Genomic DNA, 13,765 nt, shown 5'->3' with positions numbered 1-13,765 from the left:
CTTTGATTAAAGTGTTACTTGTCCTTGAAGTTGCTGTCAGAAGATGTCAAGCTGATATCTGTACCCACGTTTTTTGGCAAAAAGCATAAGTGGGTTACTCTGTGATGATGTGAAATGTATTTGATGAGGAGGCTGTAAAGAGTGCGCACATAGACTTAACTAGAAATGGGTCCCACTGTTGGGTTTTTTTGGAGGCATACCACCATGTCACATCAATGTCACATGGGCCTAAAAAATACAGCAATGGAAACATTAAAAGTTCCTAAGAAATTACATTTTGAAATTATCTTTGTTTCAAAATTATTCCCCTTGTCTTCATCCAACTTTATATGCCTTACTTCTTGTTGATTACATTATATTGAAGTATGTATTTAGGTGAATTCCTATTATTTTGTGATCATTATGCATGTGTTTAAATGATTTGTGGAATCAGGGTTATCAATTCTTCAAGCAGTTATTTAGGGTTCATGGCTGATTATTTTATCTAATAAATGGCAACTCAATACGTCCCTAATGATTAGCACGTAGCTTCCTTTGCTGATTATTTAACTTTGCGGTTCAAATTCTGTTCTTGTCCAGACAACCACTTTGAAGCAAGTAGTGTCTCATCTGTGAATGCCAGAATCTGGACTAAATTTGCCATGGATTAGGTTGTGTTATGATTGGTTTGGGCTATTGTGACTGACTCTGTGATCATGGTGCTCATCATCTTAAAAGAGTCTGTAGCCAAGTAAAGCAAAGGGTCTCCAGCAAATTTGCATTTGAAGTAAATGGCAGACACTTCACACAAGGCTCAAACACTGCAGCACAGAGAGCCACGCTTACAGGCAACCAGGTGTCTGGAGGTTGTTCTCAACATGTGTGCTAGAATGAGACACAACAAACTCAGAATTATACCTGATCTGACATGCGTAATTAGAGCCTCATTGCTCAGACGGTAGAATTAAGGGAGCTAAACAGATCATTACACTAAAGTAAATAGGTCAATATGCTAAAAAGAGAGTGTTAACTAACGGAAGAGGGTGAACCTGCAGAGCATTAGCTACTAAGAGTGGACAAGCTAAGTAAGAGCAAGCTATGTAAAGAGGAGGTGGAGTGTGGACACTGCATGGGCAGAACGTGCTACACAGAGATTGGCTCTTGCAAAAAAATGTGTGTTGTAATGTATAGTAACTGCAATCAGATCTGTAAATGTATATGAATGGAGAAGATTGCTCTGTAACTTTGGATGTATAGGACACCCTATGCCTGAGTTTAATCAATGGAGTAGTTTTGCTGTATGTGAAATAAAGGAACCTGAGTGATGAAAGCTGGAGTCGAAATGAGTTTTTTGGATCCCAGAGAACTGGATGAAGTGTTCTCCCAGAACTGAACACGGTATTCTGGATAAGCCAAGTGGAAAAGGTCTCAGAAGGCAGCCCCACACAAAGTCTTTTCAACTCATTTAGAAGTCTAAATGACAGTTTAAAAGCTGGAAAATGATGGCAGTAATTATCCTAGAATTCGTGAACACCTAATAATATTTTGCATTTATATGGCTTGTTTCATCTGAGGCGCTCAGAACATTTTGCAGATACTCGACTGCAATCCCCTTTTCTCTCTCACACACACACAGTACAACGACCTAGTCCCCCATTTGTCTCATAGTACAAAGATCTAGTCTGTCTCCCCCCGCCTGCTACTCTAATACAAATGGTCACAGAGCCAATTTCTGCTTGCATCTATACCAGTCTGAATATGCAATATCAGCATTGATTTACGTGACCGTACCATGGTGTAATCTGGAACACCTAAGAGGAAAATGTTCGTTTTTAGTTTCCTATTTAGCATATCATATTGCAATGCAGCCATTCCTATGCTGGGTGAGGAGGCACATCAGAAAAACCACAGTCCCATAGTCCCAAATTTCTGTGGGAGAGCGAGAGAAAAAAAAGAACCTTTGAGGTGCTAGAGCTAGGAGTGGAGTCAGCTGCAGTCCTTGAATATTTCAGCATACTGCTCCATTGATGTACATCATTTCTGTCATCTCAGTGATGCATGCAGTCAAAGAACCAATAGAATTGTGCCAAGATGCCAAATTTGCTAGGTGCTTTGGATGCACAGTGGAGTAGCACTCTAAGTCTTCAGCTCAGGAACTGACCTGACTTTAAAAGTCACGCAAATATTACTTTGGCATCCTCACTTTTTCTCTTTTTTTACAAAAAAATGCTGATGTAAATAAAGGGTATGAGGGAAAACAGAGGCACCAGAAGGGAAATGACTGCCACCAAAGTCACACAGCACATGGATGCTTACACCAGGAATTTACCTCAGAATTGCTGCCTACCCATCTAGAGGCATATACATTGCACCAGGCTGTCGCCACAATGAGATTTCACACTGCTGTATATGTAGGGCTGGCGGACACCCCCCCTTCCCCCAACCCTTGAAAAATGCAGAGCTACGCACCCTCAGGTGCACATTCAGGCATTTATTAATTCAAATAAAGCTCCACGGAAGATCACACAACAAACCTGCTCCAGTGACCTTACACAATTCAAAGGCTCGGAAACGTCTCCACCTCACTCTTCATCCTGAATAGAAACACTCGCAAAGGAAGGGGTGCCACAACATGTGACAGCCATTTAATTACTCTGCCTCTGTCATCCAGCAACAATATTATTTGAAACTCTCAGCACTATACAGTGGGCCTTGCTGATCGTGCCTAATAGCTTTTGTACCCTAATCCTATGACGTGGAGCCAAACTAATATGAATCCTAAATCTAGGTGAGGAAAACATAGAATCATAGAGTTGGAAGGGACCTCAGGAGGTCATCTAGTCCAACCCCCTGCTCAAAGCAGGACTAACCTCAGTTAAATAATCCCAGCAAGGGTTTTGTCAAACCGCAGCTTAAAAACCTCTAAAGATGGAGATTCCACCACCTCCCTAGGTAACCCATTCCAGTGCTTCACCACCCTCCTAATGAAAAACTTTTTCCTAATGTTCAACCTAGACCTCCCCCCCTGCAACTTGAGACCGTTGCTCCTTGTTCTGTCTGCCACCACTGAGAACAGCCTAGCTCCGTCCTCCCTGGAACCCCCTTTCAGGTAGTTAAAGGCTGCTATCAAATCCCCCCTCATTCTTCTCTTCTGCAGGCTAAACAAGCCCAGTTCCCTCAGACCCTCCTCATACGTCTTGTGCTCCAGCCCCCTAATCATTTTGGTTGCCCTCCGCTGGACTCTCTCCAACTTCTCCACATCCTTTTTATAGTGGGAGGCTCAAAACTGGACACAATACTCCAAATGCGGCCTCACCAATGCCAAATAGAGGGGAATAATCACTTCCCGTGATCTGCTGGCAATGCTCCTACTAATGCAGCCCAATATGCTATTAGCCTTCTTGGCAACCAGAGCACACTGATGGCTCATATCCAGCTTTTTATCCACTGTAACCCCCAGGTCCTTTTCTGCAGAACTGCCGCCTAGCTCGTCCTGAGTGCAGGACTCTGCACTTGTCCTTGTTGAACCTCATCAGATTTCTTTTGGCCCAATCCTCCAGTTTGTTTAGGTCCTTCTGTATCCTATCCCTACCTTCCAGGGTATCTACCACTCCCCCCAGCTTAGTGTCATCTGCAAACTTGCTGAGGGTGCAATCTACCCCATCTTCCAGATCATTAATGAAGATGTTGAACAAAACCGGCCCCAGGACCGACCCCTGGGGCACTCTTCTTGTGACCGGCTGCCAGCTAGACATGGAGCCATTGATCACTACTCGTTGAGCCCTATGCTCTAGCCAGTTCTCAATCCATACACATGAAGACTATTAGCCTTAGTTTGGGGCACCTTAGCCATAGGAAGAATAATTCCAGACCCAAGAGATCTACCTATAGGAACCCTAACCTGCGAGCCAAAGAAACCTTAGCCATACCTCGGGGAGTAACACCAATAGAATCCCTAAATGTCCATTGGGGAACCCTTCAGATAGGCATCCCAATTGTAGCGCCAAGTGATGTACTCTAAGGATTTTCTGCCTGTACCAATGGATACCCAACCCTAGCTCGGGGAACCATACGAAGAGGAAGACTAACATGTCATTCGGGAGTCCCACCCAAAATCCCACCTAGATCGGGAAGCACTGTCCGAAAGCTGGATATGGGACCAGTATGTGTAAAAACTGGAATACTAGATATGGAAGACCTATGGAAAGGAATACAAAACTGAAGGCGCCACACTCATTCTACCCAGTTGTACCGAAACCAGTGTGCCATTTGATCTTTCCATAGGAATCCTAATGTTAGCCCCAAGTAATCTACTCATAGCAACACTCACAATAAATAGCAGGAATCCCTATGCATAGGATCCGTATCCCAATGTCGGGGAGGTGTTCAGTAGGCATACTAACCCCAGCTGCAAATGGTCTACCTATAGGAAGACTACCCTAAAGTCGGAGTTCGTTGCCCACATGAACTAAGCTGACGTCACGAGGTCCATTGATGGGGGAGCCTTAACTATAGAAATCTAAACCTTGTGCCAAGAGAAACACCAATACGTACCCTAGCCCTAGTTTCGTGAGCACTACCAATAAGAACGTTAACCCTAAATCGGGAAGCCCTATGTACAGGAGACATGCAAGGAATTCAAGGGAGCTAAATAGAGGAACGCTTCACGAAATCCAAGATCCCTAGCCATAGCAATTCTAACCCTAGCTCAGTGAGCCCTTCAAAAACAACTACTAACGATAGTTCAAATTGAGCTTGCCATAGATCTTAGCACTAGGTTAACCACCCATACGAACAATAATGCTACCCTGGGGAGCCCGAGAGATTAAAAAACTTATCTTTGGGTCATGGACTCCACGCATAGCAGCGCTAGCCCCAGTTCCAAATGATGTACACATAGAAACTATAATGGAAACTTGGGGAGACCTAGCCATAGGAACAGTAAACTTGGGTTGGGGAGCCCTTAGCGTAGGATCCCGAACCCCAGCTTCAACTGCGCCAGCCAAACAAACATGAAACTAAAGCCACTGCAGTCATTGGAGCCCTAGCTAGTGGAATCCTAACTCTACCTCCAAATGATCTAGCCTTCCAACCCTAGAACTACATCGGGGAGGACTACATATATGCGGGATAATCCTAAATCGTGATGCACTAGGAATAGAAGTCCTAGTGCTACCACCAAGTGATCTACCCATTGGCACACTAACACGCTTTTGGGAGCGTTATCCAAGTTCTTGGAACCTTAACCCATGCACCAAGTAAACTACTCATAGAGACGTTTACTCTACAGCCTAGAGGAACACTAACACTTGACCCAAGGGACCTACATCTAGAAAACCTAGGCTTATTTCCGGAGCCATAATTTAGGACACCTGATGCAACATCCGAGTAATCTGCCCATACACAGCCTAAATCTAGGTCGAGGAGCCCCACACTTTGGAACGCTAAGCTTAGCTCCATGTGGACTACCCATAGAAATGCTAATATTATGTCAGGGAGCTCTCCACATAGGAGCTAACACTCTCGGTCCGGGAGAGCAACCCACAGCAGCACTCCAGCTCAAACTAGTCATAAAAATCCTAACTCTACGTTGGGGATCCGTACTAGTAGGACTCCGAATCCCAGTTCCCAGCGAGCTACTGATAGAAACACGAACCTAAGGCCAGAGAGTGTTTCCCATAGGAATCCTAACCCTAGAAACAAGTTGTCTACCCAAAGGCAAACTAACCCTAGGTCAGCGAGGCCTACCCATAAGCAGCGGAACCCTAACCTTCTGTCCACCTGCCTGGGTCCTTATCCTTAGTTTCACGTGAAATACCAATAGCACCTTTAAGATTTGGTTGGGGTGCCCTAGCGATAGGCACCGTTAGCATGGCTATAAGAAATCGCCACATAGAAACACAAAGCATACATCCGAGTGCCAGACCAGTAGAAACCCTACCAAGCTTTCTAGCAACAGGAACCTTAACTGTTAGTCAGATCGGTGTAAGACTAGAAGTAATAAGAGACATACCCATAGCTATGCTACGCCGGGGAGCCCTACCTCTTGGAACTCTTGCTTCATAGAATCATAGAATATTAGAGTTGGAAGGGACCGCAGGAGGTCATCTAGTCCAACCCCCTGCTCAAAGCAGGACTAACCTCAGCTATATCATCCCAGCGAGGGCTTTGTCAAGCCTCAGCTTAAAAACCTTTAAAGATGGAGATTCCACCACCTCTCTAGGTAACCCATTCCAGTGCTTCACCACCCTCCTAGTGAAAAACTTTTTCCTAATGTCCAACCTAGACCTCTCCCCCTGCAACTTGAGACCATTGCTCCTTGTTCTGTCATCTGCCACCACCAAGAACAGCCTAGCCCCATCCTCCCTGGAACCCCCTTTCAGGTAGTTAAAGGCCGCTATCAAATCCCCCCTCACTCTTCTCTTTTGCAGACTAAACAAGCCCAGTTCCCTCAGCCTCTCCTCATAAGTCCTGTGCTCCAGCCCCCTAATCATTTTGGTTGCCCTCCGCTGTACTCTCTCCAACTTGTCCACATCCTTTTTGTAGTGGGGGGCCCAAAACTGGACACAATATTCTAAATGCGGCCTCACCAATGCCGAATAGAGGGAAATAATCACTTCCCGTGACCTGCTGGCAATGCCCCTCCTAATGCAGCCCAATATGCCATTAGCCTTCTTGACAACCAGGGCACACTGCTGACTCATATCCAGCTTTTTATCCACTGTTACCCCCAGGTCCTTTTCTGCAGAGCTGCTGCCTAGCTCGTCGGTCCCCAGTCTATAGCTGTGCATGGGATTCTTCCTTCCTAAGTGGAGGACTCTGCACTTTTCTTTGTTGAACCTCATTAGATTTCTTTTGGCCCAATCTTCCAGTTTGTTTAGGTCACTCTGTATCCTATCCCTACCTTCCAGGGTATCTACCACTCCCCCCAGCTTAGTGTCATCCGTAAACTTGCTGAGGGTACAATCTACCCCATCCTCCAGATCATTAATGAAGATGTTGAACAAAACCGGCCCCAGGACCGACCCCTGGGGAACTCCGCTTGTGACCGGTTGCCAGCTAGACATGGAGCCATTTATCACTACTCGTTGAGCCCTATGCTCTAGCCAGTTCTCTATCCATTTTATAGTCCACTCATCCAACCCATACTTCTTTAACTTGCTGATAAGAATACTGTGAGAGACAGTATCAAAAGCTTTGTTAAAGTCAAGGTATATCACATCCACCGCCTTCCCTACATCCACAGAGCCAGTCACCTCATCATAGAAAGCAATCAGGTTGGTCAGGCATGACTTCCCCTTGGTGAATCCGTGTTGACTGTTCCTGATCACCTTCCTCTCTTCCAAGTGCCTTAAAAGCTCAGATTGATCTACGCCTAGGAATCCTTACCATCCGATGGAGAGCTATACCCTGAGCAATTATAATCCTAGCCCCAATCATTCTGCTCATAGAAACCTTAATCTTAGGTCACGGAGCCCATCGCATAGTGACCATCGCGGAAGACGCTAAGCCTAACTTGGAGATCCCTACCCTAGCTATCCTAAGCTTAGCTCCACACTAGCTACCAACTTAATGTTGGAGAGCATTTTCAATACACATATTAATTCTACATCCAAGTGTTATACGTCAGGATTCCCTAACCCATGATCAGAAATTGATACCCATAGTCACCATTAGCATTGCTTTTGGAGCTTTACATTGAACCCTAATCCATAGAAGCATATAATGTTTGGGAGGCCTCGAATATGGGAACACTAACCATAAGCAACCTAATCCTAAATCAGGGATCCCTATATAGAAGATGCTTGATGGTAGCTCTAAGTGAAATACCCACTTAGTGAACTACCTAAGGGTATCGCTCCATGACCTTGCGTTATCTTTCCTATTGTTATGGCTCCCCGACCTAGGTTTATGGAGCTAGAAAGTACGACTCTGCACCCCTGGGTTAGCAATCCTGTGTGTAGGCATCCCCGACCTAGGGTTATGATTCCTATGGGTAGGGATCTCCGACATTGGAGTAGGGTTTCTAGCAGTAGGGCTTACTGACCTCAGGTTAGGGCTCCAGTGGGTAGATCAATTGGATATAGTGTTAGAATTCGTATGGGTATATGTCACCAACGAAAGGTTAAGGGTCTTATCGGTAGTACTTCCTCTCTTTGGGATGTCGGTGCTATTTTTATTTCACTTTCAGATATGGTTACGGTTCCAATTAGTAGACCTTCCTAACATAGTTTTTCTGTTCCTATGGATAGGAGTCAGCAATATAGGATTAAGTTTAGTATGGGTAGGCCTACCCGATTTAGAGCTAGGGATATATGTATATTACTAACAGATAGGTACAGGAATCCTATGGGTAGGGCTTTCCTATCTAGAATTAGCGTTCATATCAGTATGGCTCTGCAACTGAGGGTCAGCAATGTCTATATGTAGGGCTCCACGACCTACGATTACGGTTCCTGTGGGTACGTAACTTAGCTCAAATGGTTCTTCTGAGTAGGCCTACTTAGTCAGTGTTATGTTTCCTAGCCTTAGGCTCCATAACCAAGCATTAGGATTACTATAGGTAGGGCTTCACGATTTATGGTTAATTTTCCTATGGGTGGACTACTTGGAGCAAGGAATAGTGTTTGTATGAGTATGGCTCCCCAACCAGGGGTTTGGGATGAATTATTTAGAGCTCCCCGAACAATGGTTAATGTTCCTATGTGCAGGGCTCCATGGCCTAGACTCAGGGTTCCTATGTGTAGGGCTCCACGACCAAGGGTTAGGGCTCCTATGGGTAGGGCTCCCCTACATATTGGTTGGTCTCCCAGACCAACAATCATGGTGCCTATGCATAGTTTAGTGTTAGGGTTCCTATGGGTAAGGCTTCTAGACCTAGGTTTAGGGTTCATAGGGGTAGAGCTCTCCAACCCAGGTTTTGGAGTCCTATGGGTAGGACACTCTGACACAGAGTTAAGTGTGCTACTGGGTACGGTTCCTATGAGTAGAACTCTTGGAACTAAAGTTAAGAGTCCTATGTATAGGGTTCCTGGACTAAGGGTAAGGGTCCAATGGGTAAGGTGCCCTGACCCATAATTAGGGTTTCTATAGCTAGATCACTTGGAGCTAGGGTTAGGATTCCTATGGATAGGACTCCCTTACCTAGGGTTACTGTTCTCATGGGTAGGGCTCCCCCATCTAGGGTTAGGGTGCCTATGGGTAGGGCTCCCCTACCCAACATTAGGTGTCCTATGGGTAGGGATCCCCTCCGTAGGGTTAGGGTTCCTATGGTTCGACCACTTGGAGCTAGGGTTAGGATTCCTAAGGGCAGGGTTCCCCAAACTAGATTTACTGGTCTTGGTAGTAGGATTTGTGTTTCTATGTGTAGGGCACTTTAAACTGGAATTTTGGTGCCTATGGGTAGAGTTCCCTGCCCTAGGTTTAGAGTTCCTATGGGTAGGGCTCCCGTAGCTAGGATTACTGTTTCTATGTTTAGGGCTCCCTGATCTAGGGTTAAGGTGCCTGTTGGTAGAGCTCCCTGACCTAGGACTCCCCGACCTAGAGTTAGGTTTGCTATGGGTAGGACTCTCCTACCTAGCATTAGGGTTCCCATAAGTAGGGCTTCCCTCCTTAGGGTTAGGGTTCCTTTGGGTAGATCACTTGGGATTCCTCTGGGTAGGGCTCCCCAAACTAGGGTTACTGTTTTTATAGGTAGGAATTTGGAGGTAGAATTTTGGTTCCTATTGGTAGAGTTCTCTGCCCTAGGGTTAGGGTTCCTATGGGTTGGGATCCCATAGCTAGTGTTAGTGTTGCTATGCGTAGGGATCCCAGCCCTAGGATAGGGTTCCTATGGGCAGATCACTTGGATCTAGCTTTGAGTTCCTATGGGTAGGGCTCCCCAATGTAGGGTTAGGTTTCCTATGGGTAGGGCTCCCTGCCCTAGGGTTACTGTTCTTATGGGTAGGCATCTGGAGGTAGGATTAGGGTTCCTATGTGTAGGACACTTTAAATTAGAATTTTGGTTCCTGTGGATAGAGTTCCTTGCCCTAGGTTTAGAGTTCCTATGGGTAGGACACTGGGAGATAGGGTTAAGTTTCCTATTTGTAGATGTCTTCGAAATAGGTTTAAGGTTGCTATGGGTTGATCACCTGGAACTAGGGTTAGGATATGTTTGGTTAGGGTAACTGTCCCTAGCATTAGGGTTCCCATTGGTAGGGTATTTGGAGCTAGAGTCAAAGTTGCTATGGGTAGGACACCCCAGCCTAGTGTTAGGGTTCCTATGGGTAAGGCTCCTCGACCTAGGTTTAGGGTTCATATGATTAGGGCTCTCCAACATGGTGTTAGAGTTCTTATGGGTTGATCAGTTGGATCTAGTTTAGGGTTCCTATGGGTATGACTCTCCCACCTAGAGTTAGGTTTTTCTATGGGTAGGGCTCCTCTACCTAGCATCAGGGTTCCTATGGGTAGGAATCCTCTTCTTAGTGTTAGGGTTCCTATGGGTAGATCACTTGGCGCTAGGTTTAAGGTTCCTATTGGTAGAGTTCCCCACCCTAGAGTTATGGTTCCTATGATGCATCTCATCGCTAGGGTTAGTATGGGTAATATACGTGGACCTGGGATTAGTGTTGCTATGGGTAGAGTCTTCCTGATAGCATTTGAGTTACTATGATTCAAGCACTTGGAGGTATGTACACCTCAGTTTGATTTATCCTGAAGCTCCCTCTAGCCATGAGAAATTTAAGTCTAGGGCAGAAACCCTTTCCCATAGGAGGTCTACCCATAGTGCTGAGGCCCAGAGTGGCAGCTGACATGGAATTGGGAACAGAGGGAGGCCCACGCCAGTCCCTGCCCTGGAGAGGTTTTGGGTGGTGAATAGCAGGTACCAGGCCCTGCACGGGAAGGGAATGGAATGGGACCTACCACATGACTTCGGGGCTGAGCAGTGACTCTCCCCTCTGTGGGCGGGGCGGGGCGTGGATCTACAGCAGCTTTTCCTTTCCTTGCCTAGAGAGCGCTGGCGCGTGCGCACACCCTGCCTCCTATTGCAACGCAGAATGTCAGTTTCTATCTCGCTGCCTGATCGTTGACTCGAAGAAGCGCGTGAGCGACGGCGAGTTAATGACGTCGAAAATCGTCATTTCCGGAGTATTGTGCAGTGAAGCCAATCCGCGCGCGCCCTACTTATCTCCCCCCCACTTCCGGGTGCAGTCGCCGACGCCGCCGTGCCGTGGCCGGGCCTGTGCCAGTTGCGGCGGCGGAGGAGGGCGATAGAAGCCTTCTCGGGAGTGATTGGCGCGCGGGGGGAGGGGCAGATGCCGCCGCCGCTGCCGCTGCAGCAGCCCTAGCTATCCCGCCGCTCGGAGCAGTAAACGGCCAGTGTCCCAGAGATACCGGCCCGAGCCCCCAGACTCACCTCGCAGACTGCTGCTTCGAAGACCCAACTGAGCCTTGCTGCCGCGGCCAAGCCCCTTCGTCCTGCTGCCGCCTTGAGCTGCCCGGCACCCTCTCCGGCTCACAGAGCCCAAGGGGACCAGCTGCTAGCGGCGTGCCGGCGTTGTTAATATGCCCGTGTTCTCCATTGCTACCCGGCTACGTTCTCCCCGCAGCTGGAGGAACAGGACGGGACAGGGATCTTGAGCGGCGCCGCCCGTGGTGATGCTTGTCTGGCCCATTGAGTGCTGAGCCAGCTCGTTGCCCCTCTGAAAGAGGGGAGTCTCTGGCCATGTATTTCCTGAGTGGCTGGCCCAAGAGGCTGCGGTGCCCTCTGGAGACCCTGGAGCAGCCGCTGCACATCCAGACGGACCCTCAAAAGATTTTCTTCGCAGTGCTGGCCCCGTCTCAACTCAGCATCTGGTATAGCAGGGTGAGTATTGCCTTGCCGGCCCGGCCCACGCTGCCGGTGCAGCCTCACCTATAGGGAGTGCGTGTTCCTTCTTTCCTGCCCAGACAGCGTTGCGGACCCGCAGGACTAGTTTCTATGCAAGTACTTCTGTATTTGTTGAGCAGCCTTGTAAGTCAGACCAGTTACACAACAGTTGGCTAATTACTTGTTAGGAGTCGCAGCCATGTAACACTTTGAAATCAGGATTAATAGTTGCAGTTGCTGAAAATCGAAAATTTCCCTATTAAGCTTCTTGTTCTTCACTTGTATTGGGCAATTATATTTTCTTTGTTTAAGCAGTGCAGTGTTGAGTTGTGAATACTGCATGGGCATGTGTCCAAGCAGCTGTGTTCACATGACTTTTAAAAAATGTCTGGTAGCACTTTGTAATGGTTGTTAATTCCACCCAAAAGTAGAAGATTAGACCAAGCCTACCTTAGGCATCTCTTTAGCTTATTTGAACCCAGAATTGGAAATCGGATGGAGTTGCAAAATGCATGCTAAATGCAAATCCTGCCGTGGATGGCATGCTGTTGTTTGCTTCCAGGCACTTTTGTGATGGGGGATTTTGCAGACTTGCATTCAAGAGTAACTATCTAGCAGCATAAAAAAAACCCCACAACTTTTAAAATGTTTACTTCTTAACACCTTATATTGAAACTGAAAACTAAAACCTAGCAGTTATGTTGTTTACTTCCTGAACCTCACTCAATTTGGGCAATGAAAACTGCATAATCGGTCTCACTTAAGGTTTGTCTATAGAATTCACAGGGAACTTAGTGTGAAATAGCTTGGTTGTGAATTTAAAGTGTAACAGCTATTCTGCACTAGTTCCTTTTGTGGTCACACTTATTCTGCCTGGAGAGTGCCTTTTTTTTTTTCTGGTTTAGGTCAATCCATTTCCATAGTAGATTAATCTAAACTGCAAAAAGGTACTTTTAGTGCAGAATGGGAGTGTCTACATATGAAGCTAATGTGTAATAGTTATTCCAGGCTCTTTCCCCATACAGACAAGCTCTTACTGTTAATTTCACCATCTGGTTATCATTTCTCTGACACCCAACTGCAGTGTTGGGATTGGAAACACTGCAGGGGAATGCTATTCTTTAAAAGATAAATTCAAGAATTCATTTAAATATTTACTACTTAGATTTAGAGCCTAAACTGTCTTTAGTGTGTCTTTATATAACTCTACTTAGTCTTCCTAAGTCAGTACTATCCATCCAAAGTATAATAAACATTTCAAAATGAGAAGAGGAAGAAATTATACTAGACTGGCATTCCTTAATTTTAAGAAGAAATTATACTAGACTGGCAAACCTTAATTTTAAACACTAGTAAAGTCTTTAATATCTTCATCAAATGATGCCAATGAGATTTCATCAGGTCATGCTGGTATGTGGTGATCTGCACACTCTCTGTTCATTAGCTTCTGGGTGAAGTGCAGGTGTTGGTTTTTAACTTGTAAAGCCCTCATAGTACTTGAGGCTGCCTCTCTGTTATTGGGCTACTGAGTCTAAAGTCTCACTTTCCCAATTTAATGGGAGAAGGCTGCATGTAGGGTGCTTTCTTTGAAATGTCCCTATTTTTAGAATGCAGGTTTCTCTCTGGCCTATCAAAGCCTAGATTTGTTAACGTTATGGATGTGGTATAACTGTAATCACTTTACCCTAGGCACATTTGGGAAGGAGGTGGGCTGAGGGTAGTGAAACTATGGTAGGTAGTTTTGTTGGCAGGTATTATTTCTATGAGCGGTCTCAAATATATATTTCAATTGGTAATTCTAAAATTTTGAAAGATTAACTGCAGTCTAACTGTATTAAAAAGAACTAGTGGATTTAGGACATGACATAAGATAATGAAAGCTGAGCAACTGAGGGAAAGAGACTTTGATTGTTTAAAACTTATTTTTGTTAACACCTG

The 13,765-nt window shown here is 45.9% G+C and overlaps 1 protein-coding gene across 3 annotated transcripts in view; it reads left to right on the top strand.

Annotated features, from left to right (window-relative positions):
- Positions 1–11,265: 11,265 nt before the first annotated feature.
- Positions 11,266–13,765, top strand: part of RIC1 (RIC1 homolog, RAB6A GEF complex partner 1) — a 102,398-nt gene continuing 99,898 nt past the window's right edge. For all 3 annotated transcript variants that reach the window (XM_067543040.1, XM_067543042.1, XM_067543039.1), the window contains exon 1: positions 11,266–11,824. In XM_067543040.1, the coding sequence (XP_067399141.1) occupies positions 11,684–11,824 (141 nt within the window). In that variant the 5' untranslated portion in view covers positions 11,266–11,683. The remainder of the gene's footprint in view (positions 11,825–13,765) is intronic.

Source organism: Emydura macquarii, unplaced genomic scaffold, assembly GCF_026122565.2.
Source record: "Emydura macquarii macquarii isolate MOO-44397 ecotype Brisbane River unplaced genomic scaffold, CSIRO-AGI_Emac_v2 contig_767, whole genome shotgun sequence".
NCBI lineage: Eukaryota > Metazoa > Chordata > Testudines > Chelidae > Emydura > Emydura macquarii.
This window is presented reverse-complemented; position numbering and strand designations above follow the sequence as displayed.